Here is a 23,833-nt window from a genome sequence, read left to right as displayed (position 1 = left end):
TCCCTGCCCTTTGGGCACACCAAACTCATCCCTGCCTCCAGAACTTCTCCTGGGTTCTTCCTTCTACTTAGCAGGATCTCCCCCCAGACTGCCCCATGGCTGCCTCCCCTGATCACTTATCAGGCTTGAGGGGGCCCCCAGGGGCCCCCAGCTCATGAAAGCTCTTCCTGCCCGCGACTCTCAGCCCATCACCCTGCTCTGGTTCCCTTCTAACACCTTTTACTACCTGGTACAATTTTTTTAAAAGATTTTATTTATTTATTTGACAGAGAGAGACAGCCAGCGAGAGAGGGAACACGAGCAGGGGGAGTGGGAGAGGAAGAAGCAGGCTCATAGCGGAGGAGCCTGATATGGGGATCGATCCCATAACGCCGGGATCACACCCTGAGCCGAAGGCAGACGCTTAACAACTGTGCCACCCAGGAGCCCCTACCTGGTACAATTTTTATTTCTTTCTTTGTTCATGTGAGTATTTTCTGGCTTCCTCCACTCACAATATATGCTTCATGACAACCGAGCTTTGTCAGTCTTGTTAACTTCTGAGTGCCTAGAACCTAGAATTGTTCCTGCATAAAATTGGTTCTTCGTAGATGACGGTTGGAAGAATTACTGACAGAATGCCTACCTGATAGATGACATCCTTGGATCACAATGGAGGAGACTGCACTTCCCCTTTGCACAAACACAGGTACACAGGCTTAGGGTCTGTGTGTGCAAGTGAGAGAGAGAGAGGAGAAGGGAAGAGATGGAAGGGGAAAGGGAGGGACAGGGAGAATACATTCAGAGAGAGATGAAGGGAGAAAGAACTACAGCGTGAAAGAGAGAAAACATATTTATAGACGGGGGAAGAGAGCGAGTGAGATAATGTAGGTAAGGAGGCAAGTTCACAAGGTCTAATTATTGAGCACAACCGTATGTCAGGCACTGCACTACAAGCTGAAAAAACCATCATTTTGGGGCTCCTGGGTGGCACAGTCAGTTGAGTGTCCGACTTTTGGTTTCCATTCAGGTCATGACCTCAGAGTCATGATCTCAGGGTTGTGATCTCAGGTCATGATCTCAGGGTCGTGAGATCAAGGCCCGCATGGAGCTCCACACTGGGGGTGGAGTCTGCTGAAGATTGTTTCTCCTCCCTCTCTCTCCCTCTCTGTTCCTCCCGAGCTCAAGTGCTCTCTCTCACAAATAAATAAATAAATAAATAAAATCCAAAAACCGTCATTTTGTTGAATCCTCACAACAATTTTATGAGGTAGATAATACTATTATCTTCATTTCACAGATGAGGAAACTGAGGCCCAGTAAGGTAAGAACACAGAGTTAATGACTCATCACCGGAAAGGGACAAAAATTGGGCCTCGTGTTGAGGTCTGTCCATCCCTGAGCCACGCCCGGAACCTGCCACATGGTGCGTGACCCTGTGGTGAGTGGGGAAACGTGTCTTCTGAGAGGGAGCCTATGTTTGTTCCGGTCTCAGGGTGGGGTTAGCGATATTCCTGATTGAAACGCCTGAACGAGAATGGTCCTCATAGGCCCGCGTGAAGACCATCACTGAGTGTATCTGGCAGATCATTTATGACCCAGTTATTTGGCTTTCTTTCTGCTCCTCCAGAAAGCAAACAAGACGCAGGGTAACTCAAGAGCTACAGTTGCTCAATTCCAGACTAGGGCTGACAGATCATAGAAGAAACGTGAGCGCGCCTCTGATGGACTGAGGCAAACTCATTTAACTTCTGTTTGTACTCCTGAATGGCTCTGCCCCGGAGTCAGTGTTTGAATATCTCAAGTGATGATATCACTAAGGACAGAACAAATTTTCTGTGTAATTAAATCACCTGGTCTTTGAAAACGAACTGCAGGAGAAGAAAGCGGTGTTAGCTTACAGGCAGGCTAAACTCATTCCCTGCAGAGAAAGTTCTGGGAATTCCAAGGACTCTCCTTAGCAAGATACACAGTTTTCACACACACAAAAATGTGTTCCTGTGTCTCGGGATTCGCTCCCGCCAAAGCCCATTTGTGAAACCATGAAGGTTCATGGATTCTTAAGAAAAATAACCTCTGACAAAGTTTACATACTTTATGTCTGGGGTCAGCAAATTTTTTCTGTAAAGGGCTAGACAGCAAAGATCTTAGACTTTGTGGGCCACACAGTTTGTCATAAATAGTCATCGCTGCCATTGTGGCTTGAAAGCAGCCGCAGACAAACACAGAAATGAATGGGTGTCCCTGAGTCCTGATCTGACTTTATTTATGAACGGTGAAATCTGAATTGCATATCATTTTCTCATGTCATGAAATATTCTCTTTTTTCCCAATGATTTACAAAACCGTTCCCAGCCCACACGTCTTACAAACACAGGCAGCAAGGCAGATCTGGCACAAGTTTGCTGACCCCTACTCTAGGTCTTGGAATTACCACTTCAAAAGGGACATTCCCTGAATCTCTGTTGCTGGTTTCCCCCTGGCGATCTCAAGGTAAAAAGCAACGTGGAATGCATGCGGGGGCGGCGTTTCCCCAAATGTGGAATGAAAGGCAAGGGCGGGCAATATCTGGCATTTTAGGTAGTGAGCCCCAAAATAAGGTTCTTTCAACCTTCCCATTTACGGCAAGAAGATAGTTCCCAGGCATCTTCAATGGCTCAACACTTGCTAATCAATTTCTCCAAGGCTGTGGGAGGGGACCTAAGGCTGTGAGAAGTCCAGCTCCAGGCCAGAATCCTATGTGTGGTCTTTCAGACTCAACCACAGGCAATGAATGACAAGGCTGCTGGCAGGCCTCTGGAGGGATGGGGAGCTGCCCTCCTGACCCCAGACTCAGTGCTCAGGTAAGTTTACCTGAAGGAGTCGTCGTCGTCAAGAGCTCAGGCCCCTGCCTTGGGCCAGCCACGCTTAAATTCCTATCTGCATCCCCACGCAGACACCTCCATCTGGAGGCCTCCTGGGGAAGGTGGGGTATCTTTCCACTCCTCCCTCCTTCCCTTCTCCTTCCCTCTCCCCTGGCCTACAGGTCCACAAGGGTGCAGGAGCCTTGGGATGATCTCTGCCTCTGGGCTGCATTCTCTTGACCAGTACCCTTCGCAGGGTACGGACGCAACACAGGGGAGCTGGTGCCTCCTCGTGCCTCTTGCTTGCACCACTGCAGTATGTAAATAAAGACTTGCTTTTTACTTTCAGTTTGATCCCTTGTCCTAATTGACCACCTCCACACCGGATTGCTCAACAGGGTGCTGGCAACCAGGCAACACAGTCAGCTTGAGCTGAATAGTACCATTTTGTTCTTACTATGTGATCTTTACCCTAACACATTCCCCTCTGTTATGGCAAAGGGCAGAGGGCTTTTTTCTGGGTCATTTCCTCCTAAAGTGAACTTACTAACGGACACCCCCCCCCAAAATGAGTGACTTACTTGTAAAGATTAAGAGTGGCTGTAATATGAGGGAGCAAGTGGATACAGTGAAGCAGTGCCTGAGACTGGGGAAAGGGGCAGAACTCAATCCTTCTGGGCAAGTCTTTGGCCTTGCAAGGTGCTGGGGTCAAAGCGCCTGTCCTGCCTCATGTCAAGTACGCATGCGCCTGCTGCAAGGGGGGCAGGGGGGGCACACTTACATCCCGTATTGCTTCATAGAGCGCTTTGAAAGTGGGCTGCTTATCGTCATGGTAGACGCCTCGGTTCCCGTGCAGCACAGACACGCCTTCCCGCTCAGCGGCTTTGCAGTTGCTTCCGTACATGCAGTGGTCGGGGCGGTAGTTCCACTGGCAGGGGAACACATAGAGACACTCTGGTGGTGACAAGAAAAAGACGTATCCGCAGTCAGTGCCCGCTCTCCTCTGCGCGCCTGGTGGTTAAACCCATGTTTCCATAACCTGCACACCACGCGCGATTTCAGGGCCGGTGAGCGTGACTGGGACTCACGGCCCAACCTTCACCATATTTTGTCCATATCTTGAGATCAGGAATTGAAGGGGGCACATACTAGTGATGGTGTAGGTTTCACCCCAAAACAGGAGGGCAATGCATCAGGGACAAGAAGGCCAACAAGGTCAGCAGACAGCCTGGGTCCAAACCCCCACTCTCTCACTCACAAACACTGCAGCCTAAGTCCAGCGATTGGGCCTCCCTGTGCTTCTCCTCTGTAATACGGGTAGGACAGGAACTCCCTCTAATCACTCTGATTAGATTTTAAAAACACAGGTAAAATGCTCAGCCGAACGCCAAGCACACAGTGGTGGTCAACCGTGTTAGCACTTATAATCCACTCTTTGGGAAGGTTTTATGAAACAGACAGACTTGGAAAATTGGAATCAAGACTGAAGCAAAGGTTCTTCTTTGGATTAAAAACTAACCATCCCACAAAATCAAAATGAAGGAAAAAACAAAAAAACTACAACAGTAAAGGGGAGAACCTCCCTGTCCCCCTGCCAAAGAGCAAAGAAATAAAAAGTCCCTGTGTCAAGGTGACTATACACGTTGTGGGTGAGCATTGCACACTTGTGTACTTGTATGTGTATCTCTAATCTGGTGGTCCTTTGCCAGGGCCTCCCCTGGGGCCATTCAGCGATGTTTGGGGGGAGATATTGGTGGTCATGCATGGAGGAGGCCACTACGGGTCTCTAGTGAGTGGACACCAGAGATACTCGAAACACTCCACAATGAACAGGACAACCCCCACAAGAGGAGTAGTGCCAAGGTGGAGAAACTTGGCTCTAATCCTGTTGGACGGCTGGGATTATAAATTAGCAACAAATTCATGACCCCTGAGCTTCCTGGTTCCTCAGCTTGATGACTTTAAGGGCTGGGGCAAGAGCAGTAGGGGTCAAAGCTCTCTGCAAGTGTGTCCCTGTTCGGGAGAACGGCTCCTGTGAGAACACAGAAGCACTGGAGCAAATCAATTACCATTGTCAGAAGAGCAACATAGAGATGCGCTCGTGGGTTGGGCTGACGGCTATCCCTGCTCACGGAAACGACCACTGTTTAGAGACTACGTACAGAGAGCTTCGAAAATGAAAGCAAACAATGAAGAGATCAGCACACATCCCCTCTGGTGGACTGTGTATAATAATTCTGCCACTCGGTCTTTATGGGCCATGGTGACACCCAGGCACCCTCCAATTCCTTATCATTCACCACACCCTGCGAGATTTTCCTTTTCTCGGGAGATCCTCTTTCCACCGCGATGTTACTCTTACCTGCATTCACTTCCACACTTCCACACTTCCACATATATAAGCCACAGCTGGGAGACAGCAGTGCTCGTCCTGAAGTCACATTACCTAGATTTAAACTCCTCTTGGAGTTGTGTGACTTATCTGCAGTCTAGTGCAGGGGGTGGGCGTGAGGATTCTACAAGTGAAAATACCTGAAAGTGCTTGTGTGCCTTTAAACTGTGTCTAACCTCAGACCAATTGTGGCCTTTTGTAACCCCGTGAACCACATTGCTCATTTATGATACCTGCCTGGGTATTTGCAATTGAATCCCTGCTTAAGCACCTGCTAATATTTCCTGCTGAGTGAACTGCCCTAGAATCCATCTTCGTTTTTGTAAATACGCTGATTGAATCAACAAATATTTATTGAGTGCCTGCTATGTACACAGTGGACAAAGGAAAGTCTGGTTCCTGCCTTTGTGGCATCTGAGATGCCTCCTCCCAGGTACTGTAGGACCCCACTGCAAAGGAAACCTTCCTTTTCTTTGCAGCCTCCTTAGAGGACCATGCCCAGCGAGGACACTAAGGCAGAAGATGAAATAGAAAGGCTTTGAAATCAGACAAATATATGTTCAAAGTTGGCTTCCACCACCTCCTAGCTCTATAACCTTGATGAGTTATCTGGACCTCAATTTAGAAGCAGTAAAAAGAAGCTAAATTATCTGGGGTCGAACTCCAGCTTTATTATGCTAATAGTGAAATGGCTAAGGGAGCAAACTCTGGAGTTAACCCACTGGCTTTGAAAGACAGACTGCTACTACTTGCATGAACTCAGCCAAATTACACAATTTTTCTGAGCCTGAGTTTCATCATCTATAAATGGGGGAGGACTGTAAATATCTTGTCCAGTAGGATTCTGGGGAGTGCTAGGTGAACTTACATATACAAGTATTTGGAGCCGTACATGACAAATGGAAAGCAGACAATAATTGTAAGCTGTAATAATTACTATGACCATTGTTATTGTTATAAGAAGTATTGCATTAGGTCCCTGGAAGAATAAAACAAAATAAAGGGAATGAGCCTAGCATAGTTCTTGACACACAGTACCTTGGTAATAAATGTTTTACTCCAATTGTTTCTAGATATGCAGGTGGCCAGTCATTCTTAACCTTTTATGGATCACAGATCTCTCTCAGAGTCTAATGAAAGCCTTAGATCTTATCATTGGAAAGGTACAACTGGGCATATCTAAGAACATTTGCTCATAAGTTTAGGGGTTTATCGATTTTCTAAAGACCAGCTAAAACCCAGCTGTTGAATCTCAAATATGAAACTGGATTCCAGATAGAATTCAATTCACATCTTTACAATCCCCTTCAGAATTCTTCAGAGGAGGAAACGCAAAATACATTGAGCATGTAATTGAAAGAAGAATTCATTCACACAATGCAAGACATTGGTGTCGCTGGATGATAAGGCTCTGCTCCTGCCCTTGGGGAATTTATACTCTTGGAAGGGAGACAGTATGTAGTATAGTCAAAATGAACATGCTTTTATCAGCGTTCATAGAAAGGAGGCTATTTCAGTAAAGTTTCATTTAAACTCAGACTTACAGACTAAGGATGGGATTTTGACAGCCAAAAATGGAGGCCTGGAAGAGGATTCGAGGAGGAGAAAATGGCCTGATCACGGTGAAGAGTTTGGAAATCAGAGCGTGCTTTATGAAAGATAAGCTATTTAATTTTGCTGGGATAAATTCAGTCTCTTCAAAGGGGAAAGATAACGGTAGCAAAGTTGTCATATAAATACACTGCTTTGACCCCAAATATTCAAGAAATATATATCTACATTGAATTGCAAGTAACTAACTTTGATTCCAGCTTGAAGGAAAAAAAAAAGAAGGAAAGGAATTTTCCCTTTGGAAAGAGAGGGAGAAGCTCATAAAGTCCAAGGTAAAGCTGAACCAGGTCAGGAAGTGGGGCAGCTCCTGGACTCTGACAGGTGGGCACTAATCAAAGTCAGCTTTTCAGGGGCGCCTGGGTGGCGCAGTCGTTAAGCGTCTGCCTTCGGCCCAGGGTGTGATCCCAGCATTCTCGGATCAAGCCCCACATCAGGCTTCTCCGCTGGGAGCCTGCTTCTTCCTCTCCCACTCCCCCTGCTTGTGTTCCCTCTCTAGCTGGCTGTCTCTGTCAAATAAATAAATAAAATCTTTAAAAAAAAAAATAAAGTCAGCTTTTCAGCACCACTGCCAACATCGCCAACACGGCCAACACCCCGGCCTTGGCTACTTTCTGCTCCCGGATCCCCAGACTGAGGTTCCGAGGACATGCTCTGACTGGGTGAGTGGGAGTCAGGAGCAGACGGGGCTCTAGGACTGCATGCAAAAGCAGAGAGAGAGAGAGAGAGAGAGAGAGAGAAGAGTAATTCCCCCGAGGAAACTGGGGTCCTGTTACCCAAAGAAAGGGAAAGCAAGAGTGGGCAGTTAAAAGTAATAGTTGTGTCTTTTTATTCACAGATACATTTTGCATGGGTTACACTCTGATATCTCCATTTGGTTAATGGAGGGGGGAGGAGAGGGGTCAAACTAGCATCATGGGGTGGACTAAAGAGGGAACATCTATGGAGACCAGCTGATGGACATGCAGCGTGGACTCCTGGTGGCTATTTGGCACATGGTCAGCAACCGTTCTGAAATGGATCTATTGTAGGCAAGATTATCAGGGCTGTCAAAATCTGATGGTTAAAAATGATAGCATGGGGAAATGGTCAGGTTACTTTCCACTGCTCAGGAAATAATAGGGTGAATGGTTTTAAAATTCCAAATCCCCAAAGCCTCAAACCACTGCAATTTATTTTAAAATATTTTTTCAAGCTAACCCCTCTTCAAACCCCGAGTCTTTGCTATTTTCCTCTCCATTTTACACAGATAAAGAAGCTCATTAACTGATTATCTATGGCTCTGAAATCCCTTAGTGATCGCTTCAGGAGTCTACATTTATTTCCAGAGCCTCCTAACTATTTGCAAAGTAGTATGTGAATTGATTGCTCCTTACGTTTCTGATTATTTCTTACTCTCGGGTTCCCTAAGATTATGGAACAGCTCATGCCTGCTCCTTTTCACTTCCTGGTGAAGCCGGCTTGCCACTCACTCGCTACAGAATGGAGGCGTTTGGATGCATCATTAATTTTTGTTTGTTAGGCTTGTTTCTCTAATGTGTCATTCTGCAGCTGAGCTTTCCCAGCATCCTGCTCTTCCTTCTTCCAGAATGCACCTTGTTCCAGAAGAGGGCAATGAATAGAGGGCAATGAATTCTTCCAGGAAGACTGCCCTGATCACACAACCTAACGAAGCAATCCTCTCCCTCCAGCCTCGATAGTCTCTCTCTCAGTGCCCCATTTATTCCTTTCTTTAAAAAAGATTTTATTTATTTATCTGAGAGAGAGAGAGAGAGAGACAGATAGACAGACAGCACATGCAGGAAAGTGAGCATGAGCAAGGATGGGCACGGGAAGGGCAGAAGGAGAGGGAGAAGGACACTCCCCGCTGAGCAGGGAGCCCAACTCGGGGCTCGATCCCAGGACCTGAGATCATGGCCTGAGCCGAAGGCAGATGCTTAACCAACCAAGCTACCCAGGCACCCCCATTTATTCCTTTTATAGCATGTATTACAACCTGTGATTTGTAAAACCTAGTTGCTGTTCTTTGGAAGTCTACCTCTTCCAATAAAAGGTAGGTTTCATGAAAATAGGCATGTGTCCATTCTGTCTGCTGCATTGTCCCCAGCGCCCACCGCCATGGCTGACACATAGTAGGTCCTCAAACAGTATCTGCTGAATGATTGAGTACACGGAAACTCTTCTACCTTCCTCCGGCCCATGCATCCTGCTTTCTCTGGCTTTCTCCCTCTCCTTCCGCTCCTCACTTTCCTTGCTGTGAACTTCCTCTTCCACTCATTTCCCTCTGTCACTGCAGTCTCTCAAATCCATTCATTCAACCAGCCAACACTTCTGAAGACCAACTCGGCTCCAGGCACGAAGGCTTGCACGTGAAAGTCAGAATCGTCATTCTTGGCTTTCAATCAGAGCTCATGAAACTCCCAGACTCCCCAAACAAGAAGATGTTACCAGTTTCCCAGAACAATCCTAACACCAGAGAGCCGGGCCTGTCAGCCCCACAGCACGCGCCGCTGCCGACGCTGGGAGTTTCGGTGGGGTGAGGAGCCAGTGTGGCTGCATGCTCGAAGTGCAAGGCTCTAGGGACTCTGGCGAGATGAGAACGAGGCCCGCATGGGGCCAGCGAAGAGGCTGCCCCACGTGACCATGTGTTCTGCTCCCTGTGGCCCCACCAAAGCCCTCACAACTCCCCGGTACCACACCCTTTGTCCAGTCCATGCCAACCCGTGTGTAGTATGTTGCCATTCCACGCTTCCCTCTCCCTGTGGGCAAAAGCCTACAGTTGCTCTCTGGCTGGCCCCCCTGCCTCGTTATCTATACTTGGCTGGTTTCCTTTCCTTCCCTGCCCACCGCCCACCTTTATGGAAATTGTTCCTGAGGAAGGGCAAGACCTAGGTGTCCATGTCTGAGAGGGGAAAATGCCACGCGGGCTTGCTCTTCTGGTTCCCAATGACCAGATCATGGGTGGTCTCCCCTATCCAAAGAGAAGTAATTTTTAGCTGGGCTTGGAACCATTTCATAGGCTGGGCCAGGCAACTCTCTCTCTTTCTCTTTCTCTTCAGGAATGTGAATTAGGACACAGAGGTGGCTGGTAGCAACCATGCATCATCATTGGCTGTGGGCTTGTAGGTTGCGTGGGCTCAGGGTTGGGCCACATGAAACAGAATGCTGCGAAACAGAACGGAATCAGGTAGGCGTGGAGAGAAGCAAGGATGGCCGAGGCCATGGGGCCTCTGAGGGATGAAGAAATCAGCTTTGGTCCTTGGCAGGTCCCCAGAGCTAACTCCCAAGAGGCCTAGCACGATGTGACCCATGTGTTCCCAGGGCCACCCCCTGGGTCTGGCCCCCTGCAACCTAAACGTATTCCTCAAACCCATCTTTCTGTGTACGGTGCTCTTCTGGCTCCGGTCACATCCACCCTTTCTACAGAACTCTGCTCTCGACTCGAATTTACATGTAGAGTTGTGAGCCCCGTGTCCCCCCCTTGGAGGAGCTATCTTGGCTCACCTGCCAGGAATGTCCTGTGGGCTGAGTGACCTGCACGTCCCTCCTAAGCTCCAGCTCTCTCTTCCCGTCTAGTACCCAGCACTGCCATGACACATCCACAGAAATTTACTAATTATGGCAAGAGCTTCAAAATATTTTTAAACTAATGACTTTTAAACACATTTTTAAAAAGCGGTGTTATGGGCTACAGGAGACTATAATAATAATACCATTTCAGACATGTGCTCAGGTTTTTTGTCCATTGCTTTTTTTCTTTTTTTTCACTTATTTGTCAAAGAGAGAGAGAACAAGCAGGAGGGGAGCAGCAGGCAGAGGGAGAAGCAGGCTTCTTGCTGAGCAAGGAGCCTAATGCGGAACTTGATCCCAGGACCCTGGGATCATGACCCGAGCCCGAGGCAGACACTTTACCGACTGGGCCGTCCAGGCGCCCCTTGTGCACTGCTTCTTCATCCATGGCAACCCAAAGTTCTATAACAATGAACATCTTTACCTCCCGTGTCCGGGCCAATCTCCTCTCTTTCGTCTCCCTCTCTCCTTTCTAGGATAAAGGTGACCAATCTTTTTTCTAAACAGTTTTCCGGTGAATAGAAAGTGATCACAATATAAACAAAGAAAGAGCTTATCATGTGAAGGATATCAATGGGTTTCAGTTCAAAGATCTCATGTCTAATAAAGTATGAAAAAGGACGATCGAATGCAGGTCACACTAAGAACAATCAAGGCGTTACCTAAGAACTCACCGATTGGAAGCTAGAAAACTTGGTTATTGGTACTGTTCAGAACCAGGGTTTAGAACAACTTCAAACTATTTGATAATATTCGAGTACGCAATGGATTTAAGATGGGGAATACAGAAGCCATCAAACTCAGCTGGTTTTCAGCTCCAATTAAAGACAAGGGCTCCTGTCTAATTGCAAAGCTGCTTACAACTGCCTTCAAGTGTTATTTACTCACTGATCACGTCCTCAAATAATCTGAAACAGGCTAAGAGGATTTCTGGGGAGGAAACTGTGCGAATCTTTAGAATTCCTGTTTGGGATATGTCCAGATGGGCTTCTGAAAGATAGTTTTAGCCACATAACAGAGAGGAAAATGCAATAAGTAAAGGACAAATAATTCAGTGCAGAGATACATTTTGGGATGTCCCCGCAGCTCTCCAGGATTGCCCCTCTCTTAGAACTTCCCCTCTCCCCCAAACCCAGAGGGCGGAAGTCAAGCCTGGGTACGCACCCCTGCTCTGTCACTCATTAGCAGCGCCGCAAATGACCGAACTCTCTTTCCCTTGGTATCTTTGTCTGTAAAATGGGGATTACATTCTCAGGGTGGTTGTGAGGATTAAAGAAGATAATGCTTAGACCAGCACCTGGCACTGTGTAAATAATAAATGTCAGCCATTATTTCTTAGCTGCATGCTCCTGGCCTAGCTGACCCATGCTGGAACAATCTGGCTTCTCCCCAGAAGGAGGCTGGAGCTAATCTTTGCATATGGCTGCACCTGGAGTATGAAATGTGGATACTTTGCTTTGAGGCCTGAGGAGCAGAGGAGGAGGTCCACAAAGAGAGGAATAAACAATGTCAGTAGAAGAAAGGAAGGCCACTCTGGCCTCCTCCTCATTTTCCCTATCCTGCTTCAGGTCCTAGGCTGAGCCTGCTGGCCTTCCTGCCTCAGTTTCTAGCAGACACAAGTTTGGTAATAAAAAAGTATCCCTTGTGCTTGAACTAACTCCGGGGTCTTTTACACACAGCCAAGAGTCCTAACCAATCCATCTACACCTAGAAAAAAGATGCAATTTGCTTAGGAAGAAAAAAGAGGGGTATAGACCTTAAAGTCCCTGTTACTGCAGAGGGAAATGGATTAAAACATGCCACGGGCAAACAGCCAAGACTTTCCCTTCCTCTGATGATTTCATACTGGGAATTTTCCCCAGAAACTCTCTTTCAATCTGCTTTTTTTTTTTTTTTTTCTTTTCCAGGATTTGCTCCTTCTAGATCCAAAGATAGATGAGATTAGGTTTTATTTCAGAGTTTTGTTTAAAAAAAAAATTGAAGTACACAGTAGGTGCTTCCAGGGTGACAGGTTACGACAGGCAGAAGTTTTTATAGACAGGAGTCTCTATTTTAGGATTTTGTAAAGACAAAGAAATGAACTGAATAGGTCCGGGTAACAAGTGCTCCCCGCCCCCCCTCCCCCCCGCAAAGATCTCTCTTGAGGAGAAAACATGGTTTTGATTTTAGCAACATTAAATAAGTTTTTAGCAAAGAAAAGAGGAAATTTTATTAGTTTTAGGTGTCAACAACCAAAAACACAGATCAGAGACTTTCATCTCCCTCCCTCAACTCCACCAAATCATTGATACAAGATTTTTTTTTTTTTTGCCACACATGAAAAGAAAAAGGAATTGGGGAGTCTAAGTCCTTATTCTAGGCTCATTTAACCCCGAACAAGTCACTTAACTGTAGGGATCCCAAGCATCAGTTCCCTTCAATCTAGCAATTGTTTTGCCATGCAGGGCCTCCTGTCTGGCTCATAATGTTGGCATTCAGTTCTGCCACCTGCCATTAATTCTGACAACACTTAGAAGAATGGTGTGGCAAGACTCTAAAAGATATGCTCCAAAAATGGTGTCCAGTGTTGGAGGGTTCAACATTTGGCCTTTTGTGTCAGCAGCGGGAGGGCCGCCCCGGGGACAAGCCTGGGGCGGGAGGCGTGGGTGGTGGTGTGTGTGAATGAAAGGGCGCACTTCACAGGGAACCCGGGCATCATTCAGGCTCAGTCAATCACAGACCGGGCTGGAATGTGCTCTGGGTGGCGCGGTGGGCGGACTCCTACACAAATGGCATTCTCGCAAGAGAGCCTACCTGGATTGAAATAAAAAATAATATTTAATAAATCCTGGTCTCCCCACGTGATGGCATTCTTGTACTTCTGGTACAGAGGGTACAACATGTCCTCCCAAGCCAAGCCTGTTGGAATCATGCTGTTCTGGAAAAGAGAAAACCATCAGAGTGGCTGAGGCAAAGCAAATACGTCCTGTCCACTGAGAAATGATGGAGAGGAACTGGTTCCCCCGAGCCCCCCAGGAATGAAGCAAACAGGGGAGGGGTCCTGCTGGCCTCAAGACATAGGACAAAGCAAAACTGGAGCTGGAAACTATAGCGTTTTGCTGGATCCGTAACACATGGATACGAGATGGACCAGGAACCAGTAGTTGGGGCTATCGTTTCTACTCAGAAAACTGTGCCCAAATTGAACCTCTTTTTCTTATGCTTAATTCTTGCCTTGGAAGTGAGGGAACAAAATACAGATAGCAGATTTAAGGTATCTAAGGAAAAACACCTTTTCCTTGTCTTAACATAATTTGCTTTTAAAATAAAAGCAACACAATCGTAGACTAAATATTCAAACAGCACACAAAGATAAAATTAAAAAGTAAAAATATTCTTCCTCCATCCTCCTACCATCTCCACCCCCACTTTTCCCAGAAATACCCACAGTTAACAATTAGGTATTCTCCTAGGGATTCTTCTGGAAATTTCTAAGCCATAAAAGAGATCATACTCCACGGTACCATGCTTTGTTGCATTTTCACTTTTTCCCTTAATATTTTTTAGAGATCTTATTTATCTTACTCACAGTTTGATCTAATTCTTAATAGGAGGATGAGTTTTTTGTTTTTTGTGTGTGTTTTTAAAAAATTTTTACTAGTTCTCTACCGATGTTCATTTAGGTTCTTTCCAGTTCTTTACTAGGATAAAAGATGAGGCCATGAGCAGCCTTGTACAAGTATCTCTGTATACTTATATAAATATATCCCTAGGATAATTGCACAAAAATTTTCCATGGTTTTTGAAGCTTTGGGTATACACAGAGTTTAAATGTTATAGAATTCAGAAATGCAACAGAACATTCCTGAAGAGCTACTCTGCCGAAGCTTTAAATTCCATAATCACCTGGACTTTTTCTGAACAAATATTTCATACCTTTCCAGATATTATCCTCTTCCCTGGCCCCTTCCATCCTCACCAACAAACCACCTACTTCCAAAATCAATACACTGACAATCTAGAAACATCACTGTTGAAATGATTAAAAATCCCGATTTTAAACCATGAACTAGAAAGTATTTGCTTACCTTAAACTGGGCACTTCTTATGCGAGTTAGATTCATCAGCATGACTCCTGAATTAACTCCTGCAGAGCCATAGAAAGGGTGCCGAGCAAAGCGACTGTACCAGCCAATCTTGGGGATTTCATGCTCAGGGGCCATGGCAGCAAGCTGCGTGGCATTAAACTGCCTCAGAAGCTTCCAGATGTCATCAACGGGTCTCAGAAAGAGAACGTCGGTGTCCACGTAGAGAAGCGAATCCACATCCTTTAAAATCACCTTTGTGTGTTTGAGGGGAAGAGGGAGAAAACCAAACAAAAACAAATCAGAAACAAAGGAAGTGGGCCCGATATGTCAACAGCGCTGCCAATTTCAGTGGTCAATGTTGAATTCTAGAAAGGGTACCACTCTTAGCTTCCGCTCCTCCCATCTCCTTTGACTTCAGGGATAAATACTAATCGAGGGGTAGAGACTCAAAGGCAAATAAATCTTAATTCAGATGGTTCCATTCCAGGACCCTAGACTATATTTGGTAAGTGTTAAACTTTCAAAGGAATGACAACATCAGCTCATGGGCTGAGGCCCTCTCTTCTCCTTTCATTCTCCAATGAAGTCATCTGTCTTCCCCTTTTAGTTTTCTCCTGGAACAGGTGGGTCTGGCATTAGACAACTTGAAGTGGACACTGTCTAGACAAGCTTATGCCAGGCCTTGGGGTAAATACTCTTGTCTCTGGATCCATTTCTTCTAGTGTTGATGGATACAACTGCATCTTTTCGAGATGACATTTTGTGCTAAGATTTAGTCTTGGGAACAGGTGAAACAAATCATTGGTCAGCTTTGTTTGTAGATTTGAATTGGCAAACTTTTCCCTAAAGGGTCAGAAAGTAAATCTTTAAAGCTCTGTTGCGATAATACAAGTCTGCCATTGTCGTACAAAAGTTACAACAACGTGTAAAAGAACGGGCACAGCTGTGTTTCAATAAAACTTTATTTAGGGACACTAAAATCTATATTTTGTATCATTTTCAGATGCTACAAAATCTTTTGATTTTTCTTCACCCGTTTGAAATGCAAAAGCCGTTCTTGGTTCATGGGCTGTGATTTTTAACCTCTGTAGCAGCTCATTGACGCCAGCCATCCAAAGCAAATGAGTTCTCCTGTCCTAACTGCTTAGCTTACCAGAGTTTTGCCTGAGAGTTTGAGACTTCGAAGCCTTAGTTAGTGATAGTGTTATTTGCCTTGTTCTGCCATTATTCCTGAAATTTAGCGGTCGCTTAATTAAAGAAGAATTTGAATTTTCCTGGATCCCTGGCCTAACATCATCCTAACACCACAATGACACTTGCAATGGGCTGAACGTCTGTGTCCTTTCAAAATTCATATGTTTGAAGTCCTAACCCCCAGAGTGATGGTATTTGTAGATGGGGTCTGTGGGAGGTAATTAAGGTTCAATTAGGTCATGAGAGTGGGGCCTTCATGAAGGGATGAGTGCCCTTATAAGAAGAGATGCCAAAAAACTTGCTGTCTCTGTCATGTGAGAAAACAATGAGAAGCAGCTGTCTCAAGCCACACTGATCTCAGACTTCCAGCCTCCAGAACGGTGAGAAAATAAACTTCTGTGGTTTAAGGCACACGATCTCTGGTATTTTGTTATGGCGAGCTAAGACGCTATTCCATAGGGATCCCCAATATTTAAAATTGATGAAAATGCACATTGTATGATACAGGTATCATGGAGATTTCAGACTTGAATGATTTCAGAGCTTCCATGATCAGCTGCAGGACCTAGCTTTCATTCCTCATCTACTGGAGGAACAGATTTTACAAACCAGTAAAATGAAATTAAGAATAACGATCACCGGGGCGCCTGGGTGGCACAGCGGTTAAGCGTCTGCCTTCGGCTCAGGGCGTGGTCCTGGCGTTATGGGATCGAGCCCCACATCAGGCTCCTCTGCTGGGAGCCTGCTTCTTCCTCTCCCACTCCCCCTGCTTGTGTTCCCTGTCTCGCTGGCTGTCTCTACCTCTGTCGAATAAATAAATAAAATCTTTAAAAAAAAAAAAAAAGAATAATGATCACCTACCATTTTATAAGAGAAGATGGTCTTGACATCCATTTTAACAACTTGAAGATCATAATTTTAGAATTAGGATGAATTCTTCAAATTGAACACACAAACTTAAAAAAAAAATCCTCTACGTTATTCTTATTTTTCTTCTTATTTTGCCAGGGAAAGGTATAAAATTTGCCACAGATTAGCATCTAAGTTTTTTTTAAAATCACAGTTACAGAGTTCCATGGAGGAAAGGCAAACTCTCTACAGAAGTATGAGGAAATGCATGTTATGATACAAGTTATGTATCATATGTAAACACACTTATGATTTCTTGCATGCCTAACACCATCCCAAGTACTCAACATGCTGCTCATTTATTTTACTGGGAAGAAAAACTAAAGCAAAGAAAAGGGTTCTGTCCAAGTTTATATGTCAAATAATGCTAATGATTGCTGGATTTTGGCTAATAAGGTTATAGCAAGATTAAGTCACTTTCTAGAATGTGTTTTCAGGGAAAAGAGAATGTATGGTGTTCCAATAAAAACCTAATTTAGAAGTGCAGAATCAGAGAGGAAGAGAAAGCTATCTCAATCTATGTGAAATACTACAAATTTCTCTTTATGGCTGATTATCTAATAAGGCCTGAAGAGAAGCATACAATATTAATGTGTTTTTTTTTAAACTTTTTTTTTTTTTAAGATTTTATTTATTTGTTTGACAGAGATAGAGACAGCCAGCGAGAGAGGGAACACAAGCAGGGGGAGTGGGAGAGGAAGAAGCAGGCTCATAGCAGAGGAGCCTGATGTGGGGCTCGATCCCAGAACGCTGGGATCACGCCCTGAGCCGAAGGCAGATGCTTAACCACTGTGCCGCCCAGGCGCCCCACAATATTAATGTTTTAATCAATTAAGGGTTATGTCTACATAACATACATCTACCCAAAAGAATCAAGCTTGCTGACTTGATTACCCTAATTTTTTTCTCGGCCCTAAGTCGTCAGTGTTATTAAAGCTATCGTTACTTTCTTCGACCCCTCATCAGAACAAAAAAGAAGAAAATGAAAGACTCTTCTGACGAAGGTCTGGAAAATAAAACAACTAAAAAGGTCTGAAGAATGGAGGTATTCCAACATGAAGGTACAGACAATATGTTTACTCAAGAGAGAAGAAGGCAAAAAAGTTGTATTGGAAATTTATAAAATCAGAATAAACTTAAATAGGGTAAAATTTTAATTTAACACACAAGATTGCTCCTTTTTTATTATTATAAACAGTACTACAATGGGTATCTTTCTAGGGGACTTCTTTTTTTTAAGATTTTACTTATTTGAGAAAGAGAGCAAGAGAGAGAGGGAGAGAGAGAGGGCACATGCATGAGCAGGGGGAGGGGCAGATGGAGAAGCAGACTCCCCCCTGAGCAGGGAGCCCGACAACAACGAAGTCAGGCTCAATCCCAGGACCCTGAGATCATGACCTGAGCTGAAGGCAGATGCTTAACCGGCTGAGCCATCCAGGTGCCCCTTTAGGGAGGTTTCCAAGCACATAATATGGCATTTCTTTTTCTTTTCTTTTTAATTTTAATAAAAAATGTATTAAATATATTAAAGTACATTTGTTGGCAATTTATTCTTCCTTCTGATTTTGTCACCAAATCCCATTCTTAGAGGTAACCGAAGATATGGGACTGCTCTGTGTTGTGCCAGGGATACATTACACATGTGAGAATAAATAGCTATGTGTGTACAATCCCCTTTCACACTACACATGGAAACATAGCATCCACAGTGTTATCAGCCTGCCTCGAAGGAAGAAAAAAATCGTGTAGGAGGAATTTACATATCAGCACATACAGATTTTATTTCTTAATTTTGATGTCTGGATAGCATTCCATTGTGTGGCTCTACCATAGTTTATCTAGTTACACAGCGTAGGGTATATAGGTCATTTTCAAGCTTTTGTTATGACAAACAGTGTCACAATAAGAAACCTCATCTCAACTCATTTCAAACACACATGAGTGTATCTGTAGGATACACTCATTAAAATATTATTCTTTTGTAAAAGAATACATGCATTTTCTAGAAAGGGACCAATTTAGCCTTTGGCCAGCAACATAAGAGGAGGCCTTTTACCCCTTATCTTCACCAGCATCCTGTTTGGTCATGCTTTCGGGCTTTGGCCTACAAGCAGCACACCTCAGAGGGGCTGACCCTATCAATTCCTTTCAGTTCGTATTTTCCTACGAGTCTGGCGCTGGTGGACTGCCTGGGATTGAGCCCTGTAGCAGGAGATGATGCATGTCTGGAAGACCAGCGACGATCATTTAAGGACACTCAAATGTCAGTGCTGGCCCCCACCAGACGGCACCCACACAGACCCCAGATCCAAGGACTTGTGGGTGGGAAGCCCTCCGCATGCCAACCTTCTCCAGAGCCGTATCAAATCCCTCTTCTGCTGCTTTGGTTCTAGAGACGTGCTTTCTGGACAAGAGCCAAGGGACAAGGAACAAACGCTTGGGAATACATTTTATGGCTGCCGTTTTGGAAACTTGCTGGTCTTCGGTGAAGATGGCAAAGCCGGTGCAGCTGTCCCTGCGGACTGCACCCCAGGGCCTGTGGGACAAATTCAGCCAATGCATGGATTTTTAAAAATTTTAATATGTGGTCTTTTTTAAAAAATTGAATGAGTTGCCAACATTTTATAAAAACTGAAGGTTTCTCAGAAATACCTGCATTTCTGTCCTAAGGAAAAAAAAAAAAAAAAAGCCAGGGGCACCTGGATGGCTCAGACATGAAGCGTCTGCCTTCGGCTCAGGGTGTGATCCCTGGGTTCTGGGATCGAGCCCCTCATCGGGCTCCCTGCTCCGCTGGGAGCCTGCTTCTTCCTCTCCCACTCCCCGTGCTTGTGTTCCCTCTCTCGCTGGCTGTCTCTCTGTCAAATAAATAAATAAAATCCTAAACAAACAAACAAAGCAAAACAAAAGCCAAAAAAAAAACCCCAAAAACTGAGCTCCGGCAAGAACAGCCTGCATCCTACGAGGGAAACATTTGCTGGTGCTTGTGGACGGCCACTCCCGATGTCCTCAGTTCATTCATACAATAAACATTGATGGAGGGTCCAGTAGGTGCCACGTGTGACCAGCAGAGACTGAGAAAGACAAAAATCTCTGCCCTCATGAGGGAGTCACGTAATAAATAAGATCAGTATATTGATTATAGAGTCTAGAAGCTCGTGGAGAATAAAGCAGGGAAACGGGCCAGGGGTCCCAGGTAGAGAGGAGTTTGCAATTTTAAATAGGGCTATGGAGAAAGTGTCACTCAGGAGAAGGTGAGCAAATGGGAATAAAGCCGGTGGCTGGCACTGTTCCAGACCAGCAGGGGGCCAGTGTGGCTGGACAGGGGCCAACAAAGGGAAGAAGAGTGGAGGAGGAGGATAGAGGGTGCGTGGGGCACTTAGGGCTTTGCTTGCCCTTGGAAGAACTTTGGTTTTTACTGAGAGTGAGATGGGAGCCACTGGGGAGCTTTAACAGAGGGGTGACACGGGATCTGCCTTAGAGACATGGTCACTGTCGATGCCACACTGAGGACAGATGACTAAGGTGCAGAGGGGAAATAGGGAGCCCAGGTAGGAGAGCATCTTAGTAATTCAGGTGAGCTGTGACAGTGGTGTGGCTCAGGGGGTAACAACCCAGAGAGTGAGAAGTGGTCAAATCCTAAATAGAGTTTAAAGATAGGTTGAACAGGATTTTCCGAGGGGCTGTAGGCATCACGTGAGACAAAGAGAAAAGTCAAGAGCAACTCCAAGGACTTGAATCTGAATGAAAGGTACGACAGAATCACCTCTACCTGAGAAGGCACCTAATGCGTGTCATTCCTGAGCTAGCTGTCTGGCCCCCGTGGGTGCGTACTGGCATTTCTAACTACTGAAGCCTAGTTCCCTCCCTCCTTCCTCAGCATCCACTCTCCCTGAAATGTCAAGAAGCCCCTGGGTGCTGCTGGGAAGGGATACATTGTGGGTTTCTGGGGCAATGGTCGAACCATCTAGTTCTTGACCACAGTGGTGCTTACACAGGTGTGAGCTCGTTCAACTAAGCGCATATAGTTTCGGAAGGTAGCTCATATTTCCAAACAGACACACCATACCTAATGGTACATCTCAGAGATGTGAGGGTCCTTAAAATCTTGAGTCTGGGCTTTATGAGTTCAATTCCAGGCAGGAGGACCCCTGGCCCTGTGACTTAGGACAAGTTCCTCTGTCTTTCAAGGCCTCAGTCCCGCATTTGTAAAAAGTGGCAAGCAGTACCACCACCGCCACCACCCTTCTCCCCAGGTTATCTTAGTGATCCAGTGAAATAACACACACAAGGTCCTTGGTACAGTGGCTGGGACACAGTCAGTACTCCGTAAGTAACGGTGTTGTTACCATAAGAAGTCTCTGTGTTTTCCCTTATAAAGTGTCAAGTGTAATTAGTTACCATTGCCATCAATGCCCATAGCACTTCAAAACATGTCAACCACAAAAATCCTTTTATGTAGTCAGAATCAAGCAGAGAAGTTTTTGAACCTTCTGATATCATCATAATCTACTTATTACCTTGACTGAAAGCAAGTACATAAGGCTCTTTACTCTTTATCTGAAAAAACAAAAGACCCGGGGGGGGGGGGGAGGGAAACCCTACTCTTTCTATAACATTATGTCTCTGGAGGCTAATTCTGCAGCAATTATTGCTGGTATTAATTTGAAGAGGATCATTTGGCCATGTGATAATGGGAAGAGGAATATTTACTGAAAGGATATAAAATTAGCCATTCTAATTCCCTTATGGAAATCAGTCAGCACTAGAAATGAGGCCTTTGTTTTCTTAGGAAAGGGGGGGGGAGCAGAAAGGCAGCACACAATAGCTATTTGTACGTCATCCTGCTGGCTGTAATGGGTGTTGCTGTCCTTGACCCTTTCACTGCTCCACCCCGGGTGGCTGTCCCCAGTGAAACCTGCTGGCTCTTTGTGCTCAGCGAGGACCGGGGGCTGGCCACAGGCAGCGAGATGATCAAGGGCTCATGGGCTTCCCTTCAAGTGTGTTTTGCCCCAACTCTGTTGGTCTTTGACAGTACAACTTTGTGGTTTAAAGCTCTGGGCTTGAAATCTAATTTCAGTAGCCCCCCCAATCCACGAGGGATATGTTCCCAGACCCCAGTGGACGGATGCCCGAGACCATGGAAAGTACTGAACCCCCTACACATACTGTGTTTTCTCCTATACATATATGCCTAGGATGGAGTTTAATTTATTAATTAGGAACAGTAAGAGATTAACAACAACAATAATAAAATGGAACAATTACTACAATGTACTGTAATAAAAGTTATGTGACTGCCGTCTCTCTCAAAAATACCTGATTGCACTGTCCTCACCCTTCTTCTTGTGATGACGTGAGATGATAAAATGCCTAGGTGACAACACGGAGGGAGGTGAGCGACGTGGGCACTGTGACATGGTGTCAGGCCACCAATGACCTTCTGACCAGACATCGGAGGGAGGATCGGTTGACTGTGCGGAACTGACACTGTGCAAAATGAAACGCGGATAAGGGGGGAACCACTGTATCCGTGCTCAAATTCCGTGTCCACTACGAACTGTGTGGTCTTGGGCAAGCGACTCGCACCTTCGAAGCCTCAGTCGCTCATCCTGAAAGTGGCGTAGGCCATCCCACTCCACGGCGCTGCGGGGTTGATGAAACGAGACTGCACGATCAAAGCCCCTGGCAAACACCCAGCAGGCACTCAGTCGATGTGCCACAGTCTTACTATCATCCTGTCTCACGAGGGCTAGGATCCTGGACTCACGCCCGGGGGAACAAGGACCTGGCTATAGCAGTAGAGGCAGCTGTCGTAGCAGTAGTGAAAGAATGAGGCCTTTTCTTTGGTCTCCAGGAGGTCTAATGGCGGAGGCAGATAAGAGGCAAAGCAAAGTGAGGTGTGGGGGATGGCGGGGTAGGACAGAAGCACACACCAGGGCGCCAGTCTGCGTGAAAGCAGGGAAGACTTCCCGGAAGAAGCAACATCTAAGCTGAGCATTACATGAAGAGCAGGGCAAAGAGTACTGAAGATAAATGGAACAGCACATGGAAAGTTCCACACCTGAGAGAGCATGGCGCAAGAAGGGATGGCGAGGTGCCTGGTGGGGCTGGAGCGGCCAGTGGGAGATCCAGGCTGCTGGGGATCAGGCTGGCAGAGTGGGCACGGCCCAAACAGGAGCTATGCCCACACATTTGGACTGGATCCTGAGAGCAAAGGGGAGATATCAAAGGACATGGAACGAGAAAGCCCAAGGTCAGATGCTTCCTCTCTTACTCACATTGCCCACATCCAACCATAAAGAGTTCCATCAGCTTCTCCTCCAAATACATGCATGTGAATCTGCCCTTTTCTCTCTCTCTCCACCGCCTTCCCTGGGTCCAAGGCATGATTACAGCTCCCCTGGAAATCTGCACAGGCCTGTTCGCTGGTCTCACTGTGTCCATCCTTACTCCCCTCCAACATATTCCTCATAGAGCAGCTAGAGGGATGTTTAATCTTTGACCCATGGGGTATTTACAAGTGTGTGGTTTGATTTCCAAATATTTGGGATTTTCCAGATTTCTTTTTGTTATTCATTTCTAATATAATCCCCTTGGAGACAGGGAACATACTCTACATGATTTCAATCTTCTCAAATTTATGGTCCAGCATGTGGTCTGTCTTGGTGAATGTTCCCTGAGCATATGAAAAGAATGTTTATTCTGCAGTTGTTGGGTGGAGTAGTCTATAAATTCTATGGCTGTCAATTAGGTCACTTGGCTGATAATGTTGTCAAGGACTTCCCTGTCCATACTGATTTTCTGTCTGTTTATTATAACCACAGGAGCTCCGTGGAGTTTTATCTTCAGACATTAAAGAAGGGGGGGAGGGATTGTGAAATTACTGCAAATCCACTTACATCAACAGATATGATTAAGTTCCAATAGTTTATTTTTGCTTTTATTTCCCTTGCCTCAGGAGACATACCTAGGAAGAAGTTGCTACGTCTGATGTCAAAGAGGTTGCTGCCTGTGTTCTTCTTTGGGATTTTTATGGTTTCAGGTCTCACTTAGGTCTTTAATCCACTTTGAATTTATTTTTGTGTATGGTGTAAGAAAGTGGTCCAGTTTCACCCTACAGTCCAGAAATTACACTACTAGGTATTTACTGGAAAATACAAAAATACTAATCCAAAGGGAAACATGCACCCTGATGTTTATAGCAGCATTATTTACAATAGCCAAATTATGCAAACGGCTCAAATGTCCATCAACTGATGAATGGATAGAGG

At 45.5% G+C, this 23,833-nt stretch overlaps 1 protein-coding gene across 2 annotated transcripts in view; it reads right to left on the bottom strand.

Moving 5' to 3' along the window:
* The window catches only part of GXYLT2 (glucoside xylosyltransferase 2), an 89,732-nt gene that overhangs the window by 5,925 nt on the left and 59,974 nt on the right, over positions 1-23,833 (bottom strand). For both annotated transcript variants that reach the window (XM_044385147.3, XM_048226962.2), the window contains exons 4-6: positions 14,460-14,711; positions 13,186-13,309; positions 3,604-3,776 (exon numbers count right to left, since the gene is read on the bottom strand). In XM_044385147.3, the coding sequence (XP_044241082.2) occupies positions 3,604-3,776; positions 13,186-13,309; positions 14,460-14,711 (549 nt within the window). The remainder of the gene's footprint in view (positions 1-3,603; positions 3,777-13,185; positions 13,310-14,459; positions 14,712-23,833) is intronic.

Source organism: Ursus arctos, unplaced genomic scaffold (assembly GCF_023065955.2).
Source record: "Ursus arctos isolate Adak ecotype North America unplaced genomic scaffold, UrsArc2.0 scaffold_14, whole genome shotgun sequence".
Lineage (NCBI taxonomy): Eukaryota > Metazoa > Chordata > Mammalia > Carnivora > Ursidae > Ursus > Ursus arctos.
Note: the sequence above shows the minus strand (reverse complement) of the source record. Positions and strands in the feature narration are given on the sequence as shown.